Source organism: Humulus lupulus, unplaced genomic scaffold (genome assembly GCF_963169125.1).
Source record: "Humulus lupulus unplaced genomic scaffold, drHumLupu1.1 SCAFFOLD_899, whole genome shotgun sequence".
NCBI lineage: Eukaryota > Viridiplantae > Streptophyta > Magnoliopsida > Rosales > Cannabaceae > Humulus > Humulus lupulus.
Genome location: NW_026908764.1, coordinates 1 through 23216, shown reverse-complemented (window position 1 = coordinate 23216; position 23216 = coordinate 1). Strand labels below are relative to the sequence as shown.

The following is a 23216-nucleotide window of genomic DNA, read 5'->3' as shown; positions in this document are numbered from 1 at the left end:
ATTTGGTTTCTCAGAAGGGATTAAAAAAAAAACGCACTACGCGTCGCATCCACGCAACACTTACTTACAGCTTCCAGTTTTGATTTCATAAAGCTTACTGCTTTTAACTTTTTATATAAAAAGATACTACATTAATATTACTATAAGCTTTTTTCCCAAAGTAACTTTACGGTTTTGCCCCCCTAGCCTCTTCCTTTTCCCTCTATATTTTTTCTTGCACCCTCAACCAGAAACTCTCAGATACTTGGTGAGAGAATAACACACAGTCTTCTTGATTCAGCAACCATGGCGATGGTGATCACACTCCCTTGTGCCACTACAGCTTTGTTATTCGCTAGTCTCTTGCTCACCTTTAATCTTGCAAGTAAGTTTTCAATTCAGTTGATTCTTTCTGAAATTGGGTTCCTCTGTTCTTTTGTTGCAAGAAACAGGGGAGCTTAAGTTTTACTGGTTAATTATTTTTATGCTATGATTTTCTTGGATTGGGTTTGTGTTTGGTATCCAAGAAAAAGTAAGGGGAGGAAGAAGGAGAGCAATAAATATGAATTATTTTTAAATTGAAAACTGATTAAAACCGTTATGATGCAGAATCTCAATCGTTCATCGGCATAAACTACGGCCAAGTTGCCGACAACCTTCCGCCGCCGTCAGCCACAGCGAAGCTACTCCAATCGACATCGATTGAGAAGGTCCGATTATATGGATCGGACCCGGCTATTATCAAAGCCCTTGCGAACACCGGCATCGGAATTGTCATTGGTGCTGCTAACGGCGATATTCCGGCACTTGCTTCCGATCCCAACTTCGCTAAAAGTTGGGTTAACTCAAATGTCGCTCCTTTCTATCCATCCAGCAAGATTATCTTGATCACCGTCGGCAACGAGGTCATGACCTCCGGTGACCAGAACCTGGTGAACCAGCTCGTTCCGGCGGTGCAGAATGTCCAAAATGCCCTCGATTCCGTATCATTGGGCGGGAAAGTCAAGGTCTCGACCGTTCATTCCATGGCGGTGCTCCGGCAATCAGAACCTCCGTCCTCCGGAAGCTTCCACCCGGACTATATTCAGGCGTTAAAAGGTCTCTTATCCTTCAATAACGCCACCGGTTCGCCGTTCGCGATCAACCCATACCCGTATTTCGCTTACCGGGACGACCCAAGACCCGAAACGCTGGCGTTTTGTCTCTTTCAACCCAACGCTGGGCGTTACGATTCCAACACAAAGATCACGTACATGAACATGTTTGATGCCCAGGTGAGTTTTCTTGCGTTCTTGATTCTCGAATGAAAAAACTGAGGCCCAGTTCAAGGCAAGCTTACATGACTAATGATCATTAACATTCGTCTTGTTCAGGTGGATGCCATCCGATCTGCATTGAACTCATTGGGGTTCAAGAACGTGGAGATCGTAGTTGCAGAGACCGGCTGGCCCTACAAAGGAGATAGCAACGAGGTTGGCCCAAGTGAGGAGAACGCCAAAGCCTATAACGGAAACCTGATTGCCCACCTCCGTTCCATGGTCGGAACCCCATTGATGCCGGGGAAATCAGTCGATACGTACCTGTTTGCTCTGTACGACGAGGACTTGAAACCAGGCCCGGGTTCCGAGCGTGCTTTTGGTCTATTCAAGCCCGATCTTTCCATGACTTACGACGTAGGCCTTTCTAAAAGCAGCAGCCAGGTCAGTACAATGTACAGGTGTTACAACTGACAATGCATACAAAAGCCTATATTCATTGGCGTTTCTGTTAAAAATAACTGTCGTTTTTCTCAGAGCCCATCGTCACCGAAGACCCCAGTGACTCCATCGTCACCGAAAACCCCAGTGACTCCATCATCACCATCACCATCACCGAAGGCAAAAAAGACTGTTTGGTGTGTTCCAAAAGCGGGAGTTTCAGATGCCCAATTACAGGCAAACATAGATTATGTTTGTGGACATGGATTTGACTGTAGTCCAATTCAACCGGGCGGTGCTTGTTTTGAGCCCAATACTGTGGCGTCCCACGCTGCTTACGCCATGAATATCCTTTACCAAACAGCTGGTCACGATCCATGGAATTGTGATTTCTCCCAAACAGCCACTCTCTCCTCCAATAATCCCAGTGAGTGCTATAATTTTAAATTCAATTATGTTTTTTGGATAAGCATGTGTAACATTAGTGTATGTGATCTTCAATTAATAATACTTCTTTGGCTTTGCAGGCTACAATGGCTGCACCTACCCTGGTGGCAGTACCTGAATTTAATATCTAAAGCATAAACGAATAAAAGGTTGTTTTTGTTTGTGTTGTTGTTATTGTGTTGAAGAAGGAAGAAGTAGTTGTTTTACTCTAAATATGGGGTTTGTGAAAAGTAATTATATACTTGATTGAAGTTAGGTAGCAAAGCTCTAATATAGTAAAGGCTTTCGTAATCGTATATATATAGATGTATATGTAACTGTACAAGGGAGACTGGAGAAAGTGTATCATGTATTGGATTTTAATGGTTGAAATTCTACTATCATAAAAAATTTAAATCTTCGTGGGAATTATTATCTTTCTATAATGGCATGTAATTTTGTATATTAAGTTGATGTAAAAGAGTTGGCTGTTCATTTATGAGTTGCATGCCACTTTAATTTTTTTTTTTTTTCATTTTCATTAATAACATAAACGCAATGACTTTGAAAGCCGACCCTGCAAATCAGTTCTGAAAGGAAAATAGAAGGATCTAAACTACATCGTTTAGTTGAGGTATCATTCTATTTTCGTTGATCCCGATTTTCCGGTAACGAGCCGTTCCAATTCTTCAGATTTACAAATTAAAAAAATTGTAACAAACTAAAATTATTAAGGGGGCGATCAAGAGAAATAAGAGAGAAAAATGTTGAATAATATGGCGACAAGAGAGAGGGAGAGAGATGGCGATGAAGAGCTCCTCCTCATACCAGTTGGTGGAGAAGTCCCTGGAAATGGAGGAGCCTCCAAGGCCTTGTTCCCATCGCCCTGTCTACCTCCTCCCATTTCCCATCATCACTCTGGCCGAGAGGTTTCTTCTGCTTCTTTCTTTTAATTTTGTAGATGTACGTTTGCATACATTGCTTAAAAGTCAAATGTGAAGACAAAACTATGAGAATCCTCCTATTGAATTTAACAGTGCCGTTGTTCAACATTATCGAAGTCTTCTTTTTTGTGAGCATACATATACATGTTAAGCATTTTCGTTTGTAGGCATTTTCTAAAGTCATTCACAGCTGGGCTTGGAAGAAGTATATGACAGGATGGTGAGCTCTTTTCTGTGCCACCACTCTTCATATGACAAAACTGACTATAGTTTTGTATCTCTCTCTCTCTCACTCACTCTCGTAGCTCGTTTTATACTTTATAGGACGTAAAGGCAATATCATGTGATAATGTAGTAGAAAGTTCATGAAGACGTCTTCTGAAAATTCTGAACCTTCTTGCAGTGTCATACTTCTTCCATTGGCTATCACATTCTATGTAACATGGGGTTTCATCCACTTTGTCGATGGTTTCTTCTCTCCAATCTACATTGAACTGGGGATCAATATTTTGGGTAAACAGATCATTTGTTATATAGTTTTTGTTTTAAATCTCAAAGGGAAAAAGAAAACAGAAAAACATTTGTAGTGTTTGTGGCTTACCAACTTATGGTGATTTTGGCAAAGCCTTTCCGTCATAGCGATAGTTTTGACAATTCTTGTCATCCTCTTAATTTCTAAAATGCAGGTCTCGGATTTGTTACCTCCATCACTTTCATCTTCTTAGTTAGAGTTTTCATGTCATCCTGGTTAGGAGCTTCGGTTCTAACTCTTGGCGAATGGTTCATTAAGAAAATGCCTCTAGTAAGCTATATTTATGCTGCCTCAAAGCAAATTAGCGCAGCAACATCGCCAGGTAAAGATCGTAACTACTTCCATTATACGCCTTGGTTGCCATGTTTTGAAACTTATTGAAGCCATTTTGAGCACCCCCCACAATTATAGACCAGAGCTCTAATGCTTTCAAGGAAGTGGCTATTATAAAACATCCACGTATTGGGGAGTGGAGTACGCATTTGGATTCATTACTTTTACTGTTGTTCTTCAGAGGAATGTAGGCGAAGAAGAACTCTGCTGTATTTATGTGCCTTCAAACCACCTCTATATTGGAGACATATTTCTTATTTATTCCAATGATGTTCTGGGGCCTAATCTGTCCGCACGAGAAGGGATTGGTACACACTTTTGTACATAAAATATTTGTAATCCTGTACTGATTCTTAAACTCATTTCTGGTCTACTATGACCATTTGGTTTTTGGTTTTATTGTGGCACAGAAATTGTTATCTCTGGGGGTTTGTCAATACCCCAAATATTGACTACAATGGACGCACAAGCCATCCCAGGTGGAAGAATTGGCAAAGCTCGGAGCATCAATAGTATAATGGTGAGTAGGTCATGGAACAGTGGGAATGTTTTGGTGTTCAAAAAAGGAATGTTTTCTGTTCTAAAAAAGGACTTTTATTAATTCACTTTGGTTTTCTTTTGATTCTTGTACAGCCTATTTATACAGACTTTCATAGTGAATAAAATTTAAGCCTTACATCACAAGTGTCTTCTTCGTCTCTTTTTTTCTATTTCTTCATGGTATCAGCGCTTAAGATTCTGATCTTCCTAACCGTTAGCATAATCTTCCACCTTCGATTGTCTAGTCGACTCTCAAACATCCAAGCATCAATTCGTCTTCACGGGTTCTTGTTGTTTCTCAGGCACGGCGAAATCTGGTGGTTCATCAAGTCATTCATGGGAGTCCACGACTTTGCTTCTTCTCGGCGTCAGTTCTCGACATCTCACGGTGGTACCCAAATTTACCCACTATTTTTAATTCTTATTTTAGTACCCAAATTTTCAATTAATGTACCCATTATACCCCTTCAATTACATGTTTTGTTTCTCCTTAAACACGCTACAATTAGAATGCATTTCCAATTTAACTATAATATAACAAATATAATACACATTACAACAACATTTAGAACCATGTGCTTAAATAAGGGAAATTTGGGAAGTCTCATGATAATAATGAGTAAAGTTCAACTAAATATATTTAGTGTCTAATTTTAGTTAACTACTATTAAAAGTGGGTAGTTCTCAACTTTTCCCTTCTTTACCATTATGATGGCAGCTCTCTCAATATTACAATCCACAAACTAGATAGGAAAAATTACCTACAGTGGGCACAGTCACTAAAATTGGTTATATGTGGGCGTGGTAAACTTGGGTATCTTACTGGTGACCTTTCCGCATCCCAGGTGACCGACCCTACCTACAAGGTATGGCAAGCTGAGAATTCTATTGTCCTTGCTTAGCTAATTAATTCTATGGATCCAAAAATAAGTGGCAGGAATTAATTTTTCAAAACTGCTAAGGAGGTATGGGACGTTGCTAAAAAGATGTACTCTGATCTAGGAAATGCTTCTCAAATTTTTGAAATCCACACAAAACTAAAATAAATCAAACAAGGTAATCACATTGCTACCCAGTATTTTTCAAACTTGCAAGATCTATGGCAGGAATTGGATTTATATCTGGATACCACACCTTTGTGTGCTAACTGCACCACAATCCAGAGGAAACAGTTGGAGAAAGAAAGGGTTCTTGAGTTTCTTACTGGGTTAAACAGTGACCTTGAAGAAGTTTGGGGACGTTTGGTTAGTCGTTCTCCATTTTCTGATACTGAAGAAGCTTTCTCTGAAGTTAGGTGTGAAGAAGCTGATAACTCTACAAAATAGAGTTATTTTGCCACTTTTTATGTGCTAATTGTTGCTTAATTATTGAGTTTTTAAGTAATTTATTAAGTTTTTAAGTAATTTTGAATTTATTAGTCTTATCATGATTTTATATACCTTTATGTGTTTTTATAGTTATTTTGTTGTAGTTTAATTATTTAAATTATTGTGTTTAGTTAAAAGTAAAAAAATGTGTGTGTTTTATTGAAACTAAATGTTAAATTGAATTAAGTTTTAATTAATATTTTCAAAGAATTAATATGATTTATTTTATAATTGAAAATATTTGATTGAGATTTAATTTATTTTTATTTTAGGGAATATGTTGTATTTTCTTTTGAGTTGAAAAGCAAGGAAAGGAAAAGAAGTAGATTTGGAAAAGAAAGGAGAAGAAATGGTAAATCTGAAAAGTTGAGACCCAACTGCCCAGCCCACAAAGCCCACGCCTCCAGGTCCAAGGTCCAGGCTCGCTGGCCATTTCCCAGGCCCAATGATGCCCTCTTCTCTACTGCCACCGAAGCCCAGCCCACGAAGATATCCCAGCCAGCAGCCCAGCCCATGAGCTTCTAATCTTTTTCAAGATTATTAAGATAATGATGAAGCAAAATGTAATTAGATAGTATTTTTTGTGTATGTTGATTTCTCATTTGTGCAACATTGTTTATGGATTTTTCTATCAAAGATATGCATTTTTCATCTATTCTTAATTGTTAAAGCATATTGCACTTAGTTCTTCATTATGCAAAAATATGATATTCTTTGATTAAATGTTTTTCATTAAATTGTTCACATCTAATTCTTAGAGCATAAGTATCATATTTTGCCTAAACATAATCTCTTTGATTTTTTGTAGTTTCATTAGGTTGTAACACAACTAATGCTTAGAAATTATATCTTATATAAGTGAAGAAAAATCATACATTTTTTAAAGTAACTTGTGCTTTAATAAAAAATGTATTTTGAAAAAAAATATAGTGTGATTTATTTCAACTATATCTAAACTTGGGAATCAATATACTTATAAATATTATTGAACTTGCATTTTGTGGATTCTAATATCTTAATAATCTTATTTTACATATCTCATTTGAAAACCATTTTTCTATTTAATCTTAAATCTTTTTATTACTTGTCTTTTATTTTTCTAAAACAAAATCTCATCAAATATTTGGAACTAGGTTAGAATCTTCTTGCTTTGTTTGAAATAGTTTCTTTTGATGTTAGTCAACTCCCATGGGTTCGACCTCGTACTTACATGAGCATTACATTCCGAAACGATTCGTGCACTTGCGAGTATAAATATTAAAACACCCTCTTTTGGGTTCAACAGAAGCACGTCGTCGTGTCATGCTCACCAATCCTGAATCATAGCCCATCGAAAGCTCAGCATTTGCCTCGCAATCAAGACCACCAACATTTGGTAGAACCAATTCTGATCCTCAACCTAATCGCAAGGGTGAATGACCTTGGTGTGATCACTGCAACGTCGCAGTCATATTTGCTCCACTTGTTGGGAAATTTATGGAAAACCTGCCAACTGGACTCCTCGGCGTCACAATGACAAAAAGGTTTACCAAACTCAGACTTCCAATGATACCTCATCCGGGAACTACTCCATTGTCCATTCCCATTCAGTTTGGAACAACTTGCTCATTTATATACTCTCCTAAATCAGTCAGCTCTCAATTCTAACTCTGGCTCTGGATCTCATAATGCATCTTGCTCTGTTGCACACTCTGGTAATCTCTCTTCTACGGTAAAAAATTCTCAAACACCATGGATAATTGATTCAGGTGCTTCTGATCACATGACTGGTTTATATCACTTATTTGAATCTTATTCTTCATGTTCAAATAATTCTAGTGTCAAGATTTTCGATGGCACTCTTTCTTCGATTGCAGGTATTGGTAAAATAAGATTGTCGGCTGACTTAATACTAAAATCAGTCCTTCATGTACCATCCTTAAAATGCAACTTAATCTCTGTTAGTAAGTTCACTACTGATAATAGTTGTCTTGCTAAAAAATTTCCCAATTTCTGTCAATTTCATAAACAATCATCGGGGAGGACGATTGACAATGCTAGGATTCATGGCAGACTTTATTTCTTTGAAAATGGTCAACAAATAAAGTAGCAGCCTAGTTTCTCTAGTTTGTCTTCAAGCTTATCTAATTTTGTTTCGGTTTCTAATTTCATTTTTGTTTCTATTTCAAATAAAGACAAAATTATGTTATGGCATTATCGACTTGGACACCCGAGTTTTTCATATTTAAAATATTTGTTTCCTGCATTATTTTTCAATAATAAATTTGAGTCTTTCCAATGTGATATTTTTCAATTTTCTAAGCATACTAGCAATGTCTTTCCTCAAAAACACTATACACCAACATGTCCCTTCTCTTTAATTCATAGTGATCTATGAGGACCTTCCAAAGTCACTACTTCCTTGGACATCGTTGGTTCATCACATTTATCGATGATCACACATGACTCACTTGGGTCTATCTACTCAAACTCAAATCAAATACCCATAGTGTATTTCAAAATTTTCATCATATGATTCAAACACAATTTTAGACATCTATTCGTATATTACGAACAGACAACGGCACTGAATATTTTAATTCTGTCTTGGGAACCGATCTCTCCAAAAATGGCATCATTCATCAAAGTTCCTGTATCGATACCCCTCAACAAAATGGTGTTGTTGAACGGAAAAATCGTCACCTTTTAGAAGTAGTCAGGGCCCTACTCTTCACCATGCACGTCCCTAAGCATCTTTGGGGAAATGCGATTCTTACAGTTGTCTATCTTATCAACTGCCTTCCTAGTCAACCTCTTCATTTTAAGACACCCCATTCTGTCCTTCTTGCTTCCTATCCTCATATCTCTTCCAACTCTCTACCTATCAAAACATTTGGGTGTACAACTTTTGTTCATGTTCATCCTCGAGACCGTACTAAACTTGACCTAAGAGTCGTTAAAACTATCTTCGTTGGTTATTATCCCACTCAGGAAGGCTAAAGGTGTTATTGTCCTCTCACCAAAAAAGCTTATGTCTCCCAGGATGTCACATTCTTTGAAGACACTCCATACTTCTCTCCCAATTCGCTTCAGGGGGAGAACACTCACAATGAAGCTCAATGGTCGTGGAGGTTAGAGGCTCGTCTCAACTCCTCTATGTAGTCCCTAGACTTAAATCAAAATCTCACTCCATCTTCTGAGCAAGTTGAAACAGATATACATCCACAAAATACAGATATACATGCGCAAAATCAACAACAAGAGTTGCATGTTTATTCTAGACGACAAAGAAACAACCAAATCACGAATCCTCAGCACAATCAAGAGACCAATCCGGTGGTAGATCCTATTGAGTCAGATGTGTCAGGTAATCCTCTCTCAAACACCAAATCCGATCTAGACATTCCTATAGCTTTGAGAAAAGGAACTAGGTCTTGCCCTAAATACCCTATCTCAATGTTTATTTCTTATTCAAAATTTTCATCTCCTTTTAAATCTTTTACTTCTAGCTTGTCAGACATTGTTATTCCTAGGAGTATTAATGAAGCACTCGAAATTCCTGAATGGAGAATAGCTGTCAAAGAAGAGATGAGAGCTCTTAAAAAAACTGAGACTTGGGAATTAGTGGAATTACCACCTGACAAAAGAGCGGTAGGATGCAAATGGGTTTTCACAGTCAAGTATAATGCAGATGGAACTATCGAAAGATACAAAGCATGGTTAGTTGCAAAGGGGTTTACACAAACCTATGGAATTGACTACACCGAAACCTTCGCTCTTGTTGCAAAGCTCAACACTATCAAAGTCTTACTGTCATTAGCAAACAACCTGGATTGGGAGTTACATCAACTAGATGTAAAAAATGTGTTCTTAAATGGTGAGCTAGAAGAGGAATTCTACATGGTTCAACCTCTTGGATTTGAAGAAAAAACTCTCAAGATTGTCTGTAAACTCAACAAATCTCTCTATGGCCTGAAACAATCTCTAAGGGCTAGGTTCAATCATTTTTCAAAGGTAGTCAAGGGTCTTGGCTACATACAGGGTTAGACAGACCACATTCTGCTTATTAAACACTCGGGAAAAGAAGAGATAATTATCATAATTGTATATGTTGATGATATAATAGTCACTGGCAGCAATACCAAGGAGATTAATTTGATCAAAGAATTTGAAGTCAAAGACCTTGGGACACTAAGATACTCTCTTGGTATGGAGACTGCTAGGAGCAAAAAAGGCATTTCCGTATCACAAAGAAAATATACGCTTGATCTTCTAAAGGAAAATGGAATGCTAGATTGTAAGGCTAGCAAAACTCCAACTGAACTAGGAAACAAAGATCGTCTCCTTAAAGGAGAACCAGTCGACAAAGGAAGATATCAACAATTAGTTGGAAAGCTCATTTATCTCTCACATACTAGACCAGACATTGCTTTTGCCGTGAGTCTACTAAGTCAATATATGCATGACCCACGACAAGGTCACCTCAATGTTGTGTATCGAGTTTTGAGGTATTTAAAGCAAACTCCTGGCAAAGGGTTATTTTTCGAGAAAAGTCGAAGTATTCATTGATGCAGACTGGGCCAGATCGATTGATGATAGGAAATCTACATTAGGATACTGTACTTTACTATGGGGCAACTTTGTAACATGGCGAAGTAAGAAACGGACAGTTGTTGCTAGAAGCAGTGCAGAAGCTGAATACAGAGTCATGGCTCATGGAGTGTGCGAGGCAATATGGTTAAAAAGACTACTGGAAGAATTAAAGATTAAGTATGAAGCTCCAGTTCACCTCTACTGTGATAACCAGTACACTATCAGTATTACTCACAACCCAGTTCATCATGATGGAACAAAGTACGTGGAAGTTTTATTAAAGAAAAAATTGACGGAGGAGTTATCAAAATTGAGTATGTACACACTGGTCAACAACTTGCAGATATTCTAAGGGACTATCTAAAAAAGTATTTGATTGTCTTATAAGCAAGTTTGGACTCATCAATATCTATAGTCAAGCTTGAGGGGGAGTATTGACAGCTAAGAAAATCAGGAGCATACCGTGTGAATCAATAGCTGGAAGATTTGTTGTATATTTTTTTCTTAATTAGAAAATTATCAGTAATTATGTATATTCTGCTTTTATGTTTTTTTATTCTTATACAGCCTGTTTATACAGACTTTCATAGTGAATAAAATTTAAGCCTTATATCACTATCAAGTGTTTTCTTCGTCTCTTTATTTTCTATTTCTTCATAATCCAATCGAGTTTTCACGTTTAAAATAATAGTTCCTTGTTTGTTTGTACTCAACTGATGTTTCCTATTGAAACTGCAGTAGAAAGGCAATGTTCAGCGAAGAAATTGAAGATGCTGGTAGGCTAGAATGAATGTTGTGGTGACATCCATTGATGAGTGAAGAATTAAAGAACAAATTGGAGTACAGAGTAGAGACCTCAAAGTGGGAAGAAACTTTTTCTAAAAGCCTTTCTGCCCTAGAACTATATTATTTTCATCATCTACCTAATTGTAAGTGGCAATGGTCTCCTATAATTCGCCCTTTTTGAAATAGTAAATTGAGCATGTTTTTAATTTTTCGAAAATGATGCATTATCTTTTTCTTCAAAATTTCCAAGGTAGTTGAGTGAACTCTCAAAAGTTATAGCCAACGAAGTTGCTGCAACAAAAGGAATGAAAAAAAAACAGTACACCAAGCAAAACAAATAAATTGAAAAAGAGCAAGAATGTGATGTCTCCATTACAATTAGCATTTTCTTAGAACTTAGTAACCATCACAAAAACATGACATTTTGTAAAGAAATTTTTTTTTTACTATATTGCCCCTTCCATTCTCTCTCCCACGATGGAACCACCCCCTCCTCCATGGCGGCAGAGCACCACATTCCCACACTGCCACCACCATTAACACCATCCTTGTCATTGACGTCGCCACCTTCCATCACTATTGAAGCACCCATCAAAGCTCTTTCTTCATTTTTTTTTTATGTTTTAATGATTCAAAATCAAATAAAAAACTTAAACCCCAAAAAGATTCACTTACAACACTAATTTAAGGGTTTCGAACACATTTATGTATGATTTATTAATTTTGCTCGATTTTTTTTATTTATTTAAATTTAAAGTCCTGAAAATTTGTAGAATTTTGAACAAAATGGCGTTTTTGCGATGCCCCCAACGATCCTTAATAATGCATTTGCGATACTTTTACGATGGTACCATAAAAACTTGACTTTTAGGCCAAAAACAAACGATACTTAACAATACATTTGCAATGCCTAACGATGTGTTTTATAATAGTACTATAAAAACTTAATTTTTGAAGCAAAAATGATATTTAACGATCATTTTTCGATGAAATTTAATAAAAAAAATTATGGGGGTTTATTTTAGATCTACTCCTCTACAATATGTAGAACCTTATGCTTGTGATTCAAATTTAAGATTCTTCACCTTCTAAATATATAAATCTCAAAAAAGAAACACCAAAATTAAAAGAAAACAAAAGTTATATCTCAGACCATCGATGAGCATCATTCTTGCATCAAAAATCCAGTTTTAACATTGTTAGGCATTGCAAATGCGTTAAGCATCGTTTTAAATCAAGTTTTCATTATATTAAATGATCAGGCAAAGGGTCAAGAGCACTAAAATTCAAGGCAAGCAGCAAATTGCAATAACAAAGCCAAAATCCCAATCCGCCATATAAATATAGGCTAATGTTATTACCAAAACTTACTACTATAAAAGATGAAAAATGAAAGATCACATAATAATGTAAATGAATTAAAACATCGACCTAAAAATGGTAACCCCGCTCAGGTTTGCTAGTGAACAAAATAAACAGTACTCTACCACCGAAATAGTACACAAAATCGCTTAAGCAGATAAAAATAGCTGCTGCTTTGCTGTGGCTGCTCTATAAAGGAAAACAAAAAATCCTAAAAGAAAAACCATATACAACAGTTCCAAACCAAAATGTATATACAACAGCCTCTTAACTTAGCTAATCTTCCACTGACTGAATCTCACCCATCATGATCCGGTTACTGACAACATTAAATCCCAAAACAGCAGGGCTAACCTTCTTCCCTTTTTTCCCCTTCTTCTTGCCTCCTTTCAAGGACCCGTCGCCTACATTGGCATCTCGATCTACATCTCCAACAATGGCAAAGTCGGAATTCATGTCTCCAGCACTGAACCCAGTGACATTTTGATCATTTCGACTTTGAAAGGCAATTTCAAGGACATCCGCAGGTAACAACTCCTTGTAGTTGAGAAATTTGTCAATGAACTCATGATCAGGATCAAATGATCCAAGGTTCTCTATCAAAAGTACCTCGGCCTCTGATCTTGATTGTTTCAAGCAAAATTCAAGGAAACTTGTATCTATCAAGAGGGAAGGGAGGAAAAAAAACACACCATTAAAGTCTGACATAGCACATCATACATTTGATCAAATGGCTTCAAAAATTGTGCAAGAAACCACAATATGAAGAGCAGAATACCAGACCAAAAGAAAGCCCAGCCATTAATTAGCATGTAATTTGAGAGTGAGCTAAAAATTGCAAAGAAACAATGATAGCAATTAAATTATTGTATGCACGATTGAACATACCTCTTGTCCCAATAAGCCGAAAACACTCACTCTCACACCAATCTCTGAAGCCTGAGGCCTCTGCATAAAAGAAAAAACAGGGAAACAAAAATGTAAAGGTCCATATGTGATGAGATTTGAGAAACAATTTATTACAAAGCTTACCTGATCTCTTGCTCATGGCATCTCTTTTCCCTTTTTGTGATGAATGCAGAGAGCCAGGTGAAGATGAAAGAGAAGCACGCTCGGTGGCTTTGCCACCCATTGACTTTTGCCGGCTTAAAGACCCAGCTGAAGTTCCTTTGGAAGGATAGTTTTTCATTCCCCAACTACCCTGGCTTGAAAGATTAGGAAAATCTGCCCTGCTTACAGAAAATAATATGCAAGCAAAAAGTTAAATTTAATATTGATATAGATTTGCTCTCACTTAATTACCAAAAACAATGAAGATTCAGCATGATTCAGACTCAGAGTTCAAAACTCAAAAGTAAATTCATATCAATAGCAACGCATCTTCAAGAACGGCATCACTATCAAGCATTCATATTTAGCAAACCCTAAAATTATCATCTAAGGCACGTATAGCACAAATCCATAAGCAGCAAGTCTTTACTTGATATATTCTTATAATCTTTGCTCTCGTAAATTGTTAAATCCACTTTATGAACAGTAAACACCATGTAGGTATGACTACAATATTCTGAGACTCTCTCACTATCTATGTCCATCAATATATAATCAAACACCTATAAATAATTAATGAGTCTTATAAAATAACAAATATAAAATGAGATGCAATAGTTTATGGTAACAAATTTTCTTCATGTCGATGGAAAACAGATATCTATACAAGGAGAAAAAATGCAACAGATTTGTCATCAACCAACAAGAACTTTAGTCAATATAAGAACCATTCAAATTACACTTGGTAGAATTAGGAAACAGAAAATGCACAAACAACAAGTTAAAAACAATACATCTATTTAAAATGTGCATCCACCCACCATCCTACACTAAACAGGACCTATAAAGAACCACTTCAATTGCTTAATCACATGCATTAAATAATTCAGTCGGACCATCCCACTCATAGTCTAATAGGCAAGGGGGGAAATTTTCCAACAATTAGCAGGAGGCAAACCAAGCTAAATACACATGTGCAAACATAAAGAGAGAAATCTTACTGTTTAGTTTCTTGCTTTGATTGGTCAATTGGCCCCCAAAATAAGTCGTCATCTCCCTTGTGTCTTGACTGAGAAGCAAGAGAATTAATCTGGATAGGAGACGCAGCTTTAGATGGAGATGAACCAGAAAGAGACCACGAAGGACCACTACTGCGGGTGGGTTGCGTTGGCTGTGGTTTCTGAGGAGTTGGTACTTGATTCACTTGCTGGACAGAAGATACCCTTTTCTCCTGCTCCTTCAGAATATCTCTAAGAGATGTTGCTTTTGGAACCTTACCAGACTCTGTAGACCATGCTGGAGAAGGAGGAGGAATTGCTGGCTCTCCCTTCCAAAAAACAAAATCCCCCAAGGAAGGCCCTGATGGGATTGCAGGTAATACTTCCTTTTCCTGCTGGGCAGGTCGAGTGCTTTTGACTTTCTCAGCAGGACTTGAACTAATAGGCGCATCAGCAGAGGTACTAGAAGCTGAGACCCTACTTCCAGCACCCTTAGCTTTAGCAGATTTTTTGCGACTCTTTTTAGTGTCTTTGGCCTCGATAAAGTTATCATCATCCACAGATTCTGAAATGGGAGTTGCAACCTGTGGGGAGGGCATGCTTGATATACTAGCAGAAACATCAAAATCCATTTCAGTAGACTTTGCCAAAACTTCTTCAGCCAATAGATCATGCAACTGGCTCTTCTTGCTCTTTGGGTTCAAAGCGCTTTCAGGCTTCCCAACATTCAACATAATGCCTACATCTCTCTGAGCCTCTCTAAATATTTTTGGATCTGAGTTGGCCACAACTCCAGCCCAAGGAGTAGATAAACTCAAGGAGTTAACAGACGTAGTAATTTCAGACACCACTATATCTGCCTGCACTCTGTTCTGTTCTTCCTGTTGAATTTCTAACAATGATTTTGCTTTAAAACCAGGGGCAGGTTTCCATGCCCGCTGCCCAGCTGCAACAGACCCAACGTGAGGAGTTTCAATACTTGCAGTCGTTTTCTGAATTGGTTGGGATTCAACAACATCAACACTAGCATTCCTAGATTTATTGACCCCATTGTCTTTTAACCCATGTGGTGATGACCCATATATTGCATCCACAGCACCAACTTCAGCCTCCAACTTATTGTCGCCAACAACAGTCTTTTCAGTTTCCAACTGCTTTGAATGCTGAGTGGAGGAAGTCTTGGCTCCCTTTGCCTGCTCAGATTGCGCTTTGAAAGATTTCTGCTTTTTAGACTTCTTCTCAGAAGCCTTTTTCGGTTCACGAACATCAACATTTTTTACTTCTGTCACCGTAGAGAGCTCACTGTTCTTTTCCATGGCAACCTTCTCTTCTTCAGCTGCACCAGTAAACTGTATATTCACATCATTTCCATCTGCCAGTTTAAGTATTTCACTTGCAGAAACTTCTGGTTGAGGCATAACTCCAGGATGCTCCAAGGCAGAAGATTCTGCATTTAACTCAGAGCTAGCAACCATGATGCTTCTTTCTGATCTAAATGGGCTTTCAGAAGGCAACCCTGGTGATTTAGTCATTAAGCTATCAGAACCAGAAATGGATTTTTGCACAAGGGATTCCTCGGTAGCCTTGTTCCTCACCTCATGCAATGATGAGCTTCCAGGTAAATTTGGCAATGAATCCTTCTGACCACCATCACCAACCTGTTCTGCAACATTAGCACCCCAACTCTTTTGATGGGTAACATTGTCAAACATTTGATGAGGCAAATGTAAAGAAGAGGCTTCAGAACTTGCATTATAACGGTTATCCTGATTAACTTGCGGAGAGAAATTCAATAAGTTGGAAGGCACTTCATGCTGCATGTTGGGAACTGCCATATTTGAACCAACTGGAAACAGGTCTTGAGGTGGTTGAATACGAGGATCAATAGATGCATTCGCTTTCGGTATTGCTGGAACCTGCAATTGTCCAAATGATAGTTCACCAAAATGCTGGCGGTTTTGATGCTCTGACAAAACATGAGAAAGCAGCTGGTGCTGCTGCTGTTGCTGTTGCCTTAATAACATTTGCTGCTCTTCCTGTTTTTGCTGCTGCTTAAGCAACAAGATTTTATCAAACAATGATATTGGCTGTGCTGGAACAGGTGTCTGAGAATGTAACTGCAGAAGGTACTGCTGTTGTAACATGTTTAACAACTGTGGATCCTGTCCTAAACTGGAAGGCAGTAACTTGTCCGGTGTTGGAATGCCTTGTGCATTATCAACAACCTGGGGAAACAGATTGGGAAAAGATGGTTGATTCTGCAGCTGCAACCTTTGTTGTTGGATCCCAAGAGGAGACTGAGGTGGAGCAAAACTCGGATCATGACGCAATTCCATCTTAGTCGGTAGCAGATCTGACCCGCTTTGGGCATTAAAATTTGACCAACCAGCAACATTATTATTTACACCAGATGATGACCGATCAGATAAACCTTGGAGGACAGACATCATGTCAGCATTCTGCAAATGAGGCTGGGCAGAATTATCTGTCCCTGGTGGTAGGAGTTTGGAATCTGTGGCAATCTCTGACTTCGAAACCAAGGATGCTGAATCTCTTCCTGGCCAATAAGGATAAGGAGTAGGCAATGACCTCTGACGTTCAAGAGCCATTCTCTTGGCAAGAATGTTGTCCACTCCAGATTGCGGCATAGTATGGGCATTATTGCCAACATAACCTTGCAAACCTACAGCAGAACATAAATATCAATCACCAAAAGCTGTCACTAATAGTAAAATGCAGAATCAAAATCACAATCACATATTAAGCATTATCAACTTCTGTTGACAAATCCCACCTTCGGAAAATGCCATCTTCTGAAGAGGCGACGTACCAGACATCAGTGATTCCAAGTACCTATTCTCAGCTTCGGTAGTTGAACCATGCTTAAGTCTGGGTTCATTTCTTATTAAATCTATGTCACTTAAACCAGCATGAGTTTTAGTAACACTGCCAAAGTTTGGCCGACTTCCTGTATCGGGAATTTCATTTGGTTTAGGAGCAGCAAATCCAGGTGGGGGTCTGGCTTTAGCTCGAAGATGGGGCATCACATCACCAAGCGATGCAAATGGTACATCGTTGGATGCACCTGCCAGGCGGACCTGTAAATCTATACCAAAGTATCCAGCCTCAAACCACCCAATGATATCAGCCCCAGCAAAAGGACCTTGAATGATGCCCTGAGGATCTACATAACAAAGTTGTAACTCTTCTGGAGAAGGATGCATAGGTTTTCTTGCGTCCTGTTCTCTGTCCAGGACCCCAGATGGCTGTCTTCTAATGATAGGATCCTCATTGGTTTCCCATTTTGCCTCGTTTTTTGTTAAAGATGAATCAGCCAGATTACTTTCCCATTCATTATTAAGATTCTTTTGAAGATGTGACCAACCCATCTCAGGTGTCCTTAACTTGGCATCAGTTGGGGTCTCTTTCCAATCATGCAAGACCATATGAGAGGGCTCACTAGGCGATTGGGCTCTCCATGTACCACCAGGATGAACAGAAACATTTTCCTGCATACTTGACAAGTTTGATTCCCTACTAATAGCCGCCTCATCAGACTTTTTAAAAGATCCGCCATCTTCTCTCTCAACTGCATATATATAAACTATAGTGAGAAACTATGTTTCAAAAGTTCAAAATGAAATACACACACATATATATAAATATCCATCTTCTTTCACAACTACATCTACACCTACATACATATAAATTATAGTGGGAAAACATATTTCCAAAAGTTCAAAACAATGTATATATATAAAAACCAAGATTTTATTTTGGAAGAGAAGATATTAATTATTCTTCAAGCCCAAAATTATTGGAGCCGTAAATCTCCTCTTGGCCATTGCCAGCATTCCAAGACAGAAAATAAAAAGTAAATTAGGCAACTAAAACAATCACATTAGATAACCTGTAAATCAACAAGCGACATCCAAACTATGAGGAAACATGCAAGAACATCCTCGTCAGTTATACCTAGAGTGGTTTTTTATATCTTTCCTGCCATTATGGTGCCTAAATGGGTTTTATATTCTGGTTGGACTCAGGACTCAGGACTCATTATGGACAGTCTGCCTTACTAAAAGGGGCCTCTTAGTAATTCAAAAAACTACCTTTTGAAATGGCAGAGTTTTCATCCTTAAAGTCTTCAAAACCTTGAGGTAAATCTTCTCTACTACCTGCAATGCAAACACAAGACAGTTCCATCAAAGGTTAAAAGCATGAGAATCAACTAGAAATGTATACATTCCAATCCTCTAAATGAATAAATGAAGTACCAAGCTTAGTTCGTCTTGATTGCATAAAATCCATCTGGCCCCGTCCTTCTTTAGATATCTGTGGTGCACCACTACTTACAATATCCCCCTTATCAATTCCCTTAATAACCGCCTAAACATCAAGAAAAGCATTTGCGTAAGCTTGCTGAAAAGTAGAAAGCATTAACAACAAAGTATATATTGAATGTAACTTACAATTTCCTCAGGACTAGGTGAAAACAGAGCTAGAGGCTCTACTGGCTCATCCACTGTAAGGGAGGGAACTTCTACACCATCCACTAGTCTCCGGAATGATCTCAAATCACCCAATCTGTACACGTCAAGTAGCTTTGTTCTACTATACCTCAAATGTTGAGGTTCACCATGACTGCTTTCAACTTTGTCTGAAAAGGCTCCCTGGGACAAAGATTGCAAAGAAACATTGGCAGTGGCTCCTCCAGAACTAATTCTCCCACGGCCAAGAGAAAATGAATGAGGTGCATTTTCCCCACGACCTCGATTATATAAATATGGAGGAACTTGTTTGTTTGAGGATTGTGTTTGGTTATGCGGTTCTCCCCTTCCTCGACCTTGTAATGAGCTGGATCTCCATGGACGAATATGGTCCCCTTCCTTTTCATCTTTTCCTTGATTAGCAACAATTGATGACCTCTTATCAAGATATGAGTTAGCATCTTTACCAGAATCCATCCATTTCTCACGCAAACCTTCTGCCTCTTTTTCATCAGGTCCCCAACGAGAGTTCCATTTGCTTTCACGTCGTTGTTCATAATTGGAGTCCTTGTTACTTGAATCAGTCCATCGCTCAGATGGAGCACGACGCCCTTCACCAAAGTGTCTTGCGGAGGAATTGTCTGTCCAACGGTCCACCCTACGAGTGTCGCCAAGTTCTTTGTCTCCGTCCCTCCACCTATCCTTTCGCATAGAGGAATTGGTGTCCCTTTCTTCATCTCGCCAGCGGTCACGACGACCAGTTTCCATATCCAGCAAGGATGGTCGAAAAACATCTTTTCTCTTCTGGGTATCATGCATCTCCTCACCATTGCCTGCTGCTTTCAAGAAATCTGTGCGATTTCCATATGCAGGATTTGAGCTGGGATGATTATCCTGCAGACATTAAAAGAGTAAAAAAAATTACTAGATATTAACTATTTTGGGGAAATTTCATAAGCATTCCAGCTACTCATATAAAAGTACAAAGTAGCTGAAATTATAAAATATTGTAAATTAGTCTTCCGATAATTATACAAAGTAAGTTCCCGTCAGTAAACAGGCATACGTGAAGGACTAATGCTATATACATAAATGGTCAACTAAGAGATAATTGTAACACACCCCAGTTCCTATTCCTGGCTTGCTCTCTCCCGGCTTAGACAGAAGCCATTGTGGTGAAAGAGGAATGGGATTGTCAAATCCCTGGCCATCTGCATATGAGATTTAAGCACCGTATAAGAATATTTTTTTTAAAAATGAAACCATTACACAATTGTCACCACAAACCATCACAAAGTATATGAGCCAACTGGTGAAGAGACATAGAACGAATTAGAAATGACTCATTATTAATAGATAAATGGTATCACAAGAATAACAAAATAAATATTATATTTAATGAGACAAGTTGAACCACCACAAAAATGAATTGCAATATATATATATATGTGTGTGTGTGTGTGTGTGTACATAACGCCCAAATTAATCAGAACCAGTATTTAAATTTCAAATGAATTGAGAGCCAAAGAAATGTTAAAAACATGACCAGTAAGTCCAACTAGATTCACAACGAAAGTAAAATGAAATTTCAAGAAAAAATTAAAAATATTTTTTTTTGTATACAAAAAGACCAAGAATCGCGGACAATAAATGACCTTTCATAATCATTTTTAGAAAACCCTTCACTCTTTCCACAGAAGAACCGCATTTTTTTACAAACTCAAAAACTACTACTTTTTTCTCCCATCTTTGAATATATCAAACTCATAGTTAAGGCGTGATAAAGTAAGAGAGCAAACCAGCTAAAAAAGGGGGGAAAAACCATGTCTGAAAACAGAACAAAACCCTAAGTGCAAAATATATATCGAATCCTAAAACCAACCATGTAGAAAACCTCAACAAGAAAAATGCATCGGTAAAGAGCACAAGAAAAATGAGAATGGAGATTAGCATGCGCCTCGGCCTCTCAGCCGAACTAGGGTTTTGGAGGGAAATCAGAGGCGGACGCCATAGGTGACGAATCGAATATCAAAATACCTTTGGGGATCTGATTGGAAGTGGCAACGGAAAGGTTGAGGGGACGAGAATCAGAGTTGGAACGAGCGGCCATGGATGATCGGCTAGAGAGAGAGAGCAAGAGCGACTGAGGCAAATAAAACCCTTTTGCTTTCGATTGAGCTTCAATGAGGTGTGAGGGGAAAATAAAAAAACAGGAGCAATGGGGGGGGAATATAGAAAGGGCAAAATTGGAGATAAATGAGATAGACATGAGTAGGTTAAAGGATATAACCTAGAGGCGCACGTTAGAGAAATGTCTTTGATTTTGTTGTCTGACCTTTAACACATGAATAGATAATATTATAAACGCGCCACTAAGAACGTGTACATCACGACAGTAGAATAAGAACGACACCTGTCCCATCAATTGTTCGTGCTGTACACGTGAATATCTAATTACTGTGGATGTCTGGATAACATAAGTTTTCCCTTGTAGTTCCAGATTGGAACTTTATGTATGATTTTTTTTTAGTTTTTTTTTTACACAAATATTGTTTTTGCGTGAAGATTTTTTTTTATTCGGAAGAATTTTATTAAAAATGTAATAATAATGTGGAAATGAATGCGCATCGTATGAGTAGGGGGCTCAGGTTAGGACAGCGAAACGACGTCAAGGCGTGGCGTTTTAGCATGTGAACAAATCCAAACTGTACTAATCGACGGCTGAGAAGTGTGATTAACAGTTACGAGTTTAGACGGTTAAGGGGAGAGGAGTACATGCAGTTCGTGTGACACATATTTACAAGCCCAAAATCTCTTCAACCTAATCCTTTTAGTACTTCTCAACTTAAAAAAACTTGTTGTACTTGGTTATTCTAGTTCAATATTGTGCCATCTAAATTCTTTATCTTTAATAGTTTACATCTTATCCTCAAAAAATAAAAAAGTTATATTTTTTATTCTGTATTTTTTTTTATTATCTGTTTTGATTCTGTGTTTTAAAAAATTTATTTTTAGACGAAATATTTTATAAAATAGTTCAAATAGACTCTTAAACTCAATTTTAATAAAGAAAAAATTGAATATAACAATACAGTTTTTAAGTAGAATGTTTTTATTTTTATTCTTAATTGTTAGTTTGATTAATTATTTGTGATTTTAGTTGAGAAAACTTTGACCAAAATCGAGTTTAAGGTTCTATTTTAACTATTTTACAAAACATAAGGTCCAAAAAGTAATTTGTCAAAACACAGGGTCCAGACAAGTAATAAGATAAAATACAAAGTCCAAAAAAATATAAACCCAAAAATAAATAAATAAAATAATAGTTTACATCATTTTTTTCTATTATAAATTATCCAATAAACTCTAATTTCATAGTAAAAATTAATTTTTATTTCTTTTTACACTTAGGTCTTTGTCTTTTAAATTTTTAAAATTAATTTTTTTCTCCAAACAAAAATGAGTTTAAATTTATTGAAAAACTATTTTTTGTGATTATTTTTAATTCATAAAGATAAATGGGGATTTTATTATAATATCCAAGGGCATAATTACTAAATTTGATATGCCTTTTTAACTAGGTAATTTATATTAAGCATGTAATTAAAGGTAATTGAAGGTATAACTGCACTCTGTAATTACTAAATATTATTATATTTAAATAGTAATTATTACATATTATTGTCAAGGGAGTTGAAGCCATGCCAAACTCTAAATCATTGTAAACCAGCTCAATAGAGCATACCAAACCAAAGATTCAAAAATGGTGGCCTTTCTCCAGATCGTTAAAGACAAGATACCCAAATTCACAGAGTTAAATATTAGTCAAGTACCCAAATTAGAGAATAATCACACAAACGACTTGGCCAACCTTGGCTCAGCCATCCAAATTAAAGAAGGGATCACCATTCTAATGATAATCATGTTGTGGTCAGCCACATGGAAGCCGAGCAAAGAAGTATATAATCGGATTGAGCAAGACAGCTAGATGACACCAATAATACAATACTTTGAAGATATGACCCTACCATTAGATATGAATGACTCCAGAAAACTTCGAGCCAATGCAATTAGATTTACATTATATAAAGGAAAACTCTATAGACAATCGTACTCCAGTTCGTTACTCAGATGCCTTAC

At 37.4% G+C, this 23216-nt stretch overlaps 2 protein-coding genes across 2 annotated transcripts; one reads left to right on the top strand and one right to left on the bottom strand.

The window, feature by feature from the left end:
* Positions 1 to 34: 34 nt before the first annotated feature.
* Positions 35 to 2586, top strand: LOC133811353 (glucan endo-1,3-beta-glucosidase 7-like). The gene is made up of 5 exons (XM_062246164.1): positions 35 to 364; positions 589 to 1253; positions 1353 to 1679; positions 1773 to 2103; positions 2204 to 2586. The coding sequence occupies exons 1-5, from the start codon at positions 286 to 288 to the stop codon at positions 2239 to 2241; spliced, it is 1440 nt and encodes a 479-aa protein (XP_062102148.1). The 5' UTR covers positions 35 to 285; the 3' UTR covers positions 2242 to 2586.
* A 9913-nt stretch (positions 2587 to 12499) lies between these two features.
* Positions 12500 to 21384, bottom strand: LOC133811354 (protein ESSENTIAL FOR POTEXVIRUS ACCUMULATION 1-like; the record flags this gene model as incomplete). Its single annotated transcript, XM_062246165.1, is given in 10 exon segments — positions 12500 to 13197; positions 13427 to 13486; positions 13571 to 13767; positions 14590 to 17269; positions 17381 to 18175; positions 18699 to 18764; positions 18864 to 18975; positions 19059 to 19970; positions 20199 to 20287; positions 21114 to 21384. Coding segments are annotated over 10 exon segments (5526 nt in total). The 3' UTR covers positions 12500 to 12814.
* Between the last annotated feature and the right edge of the window lie 1832 nt (positions 21385 to 23216).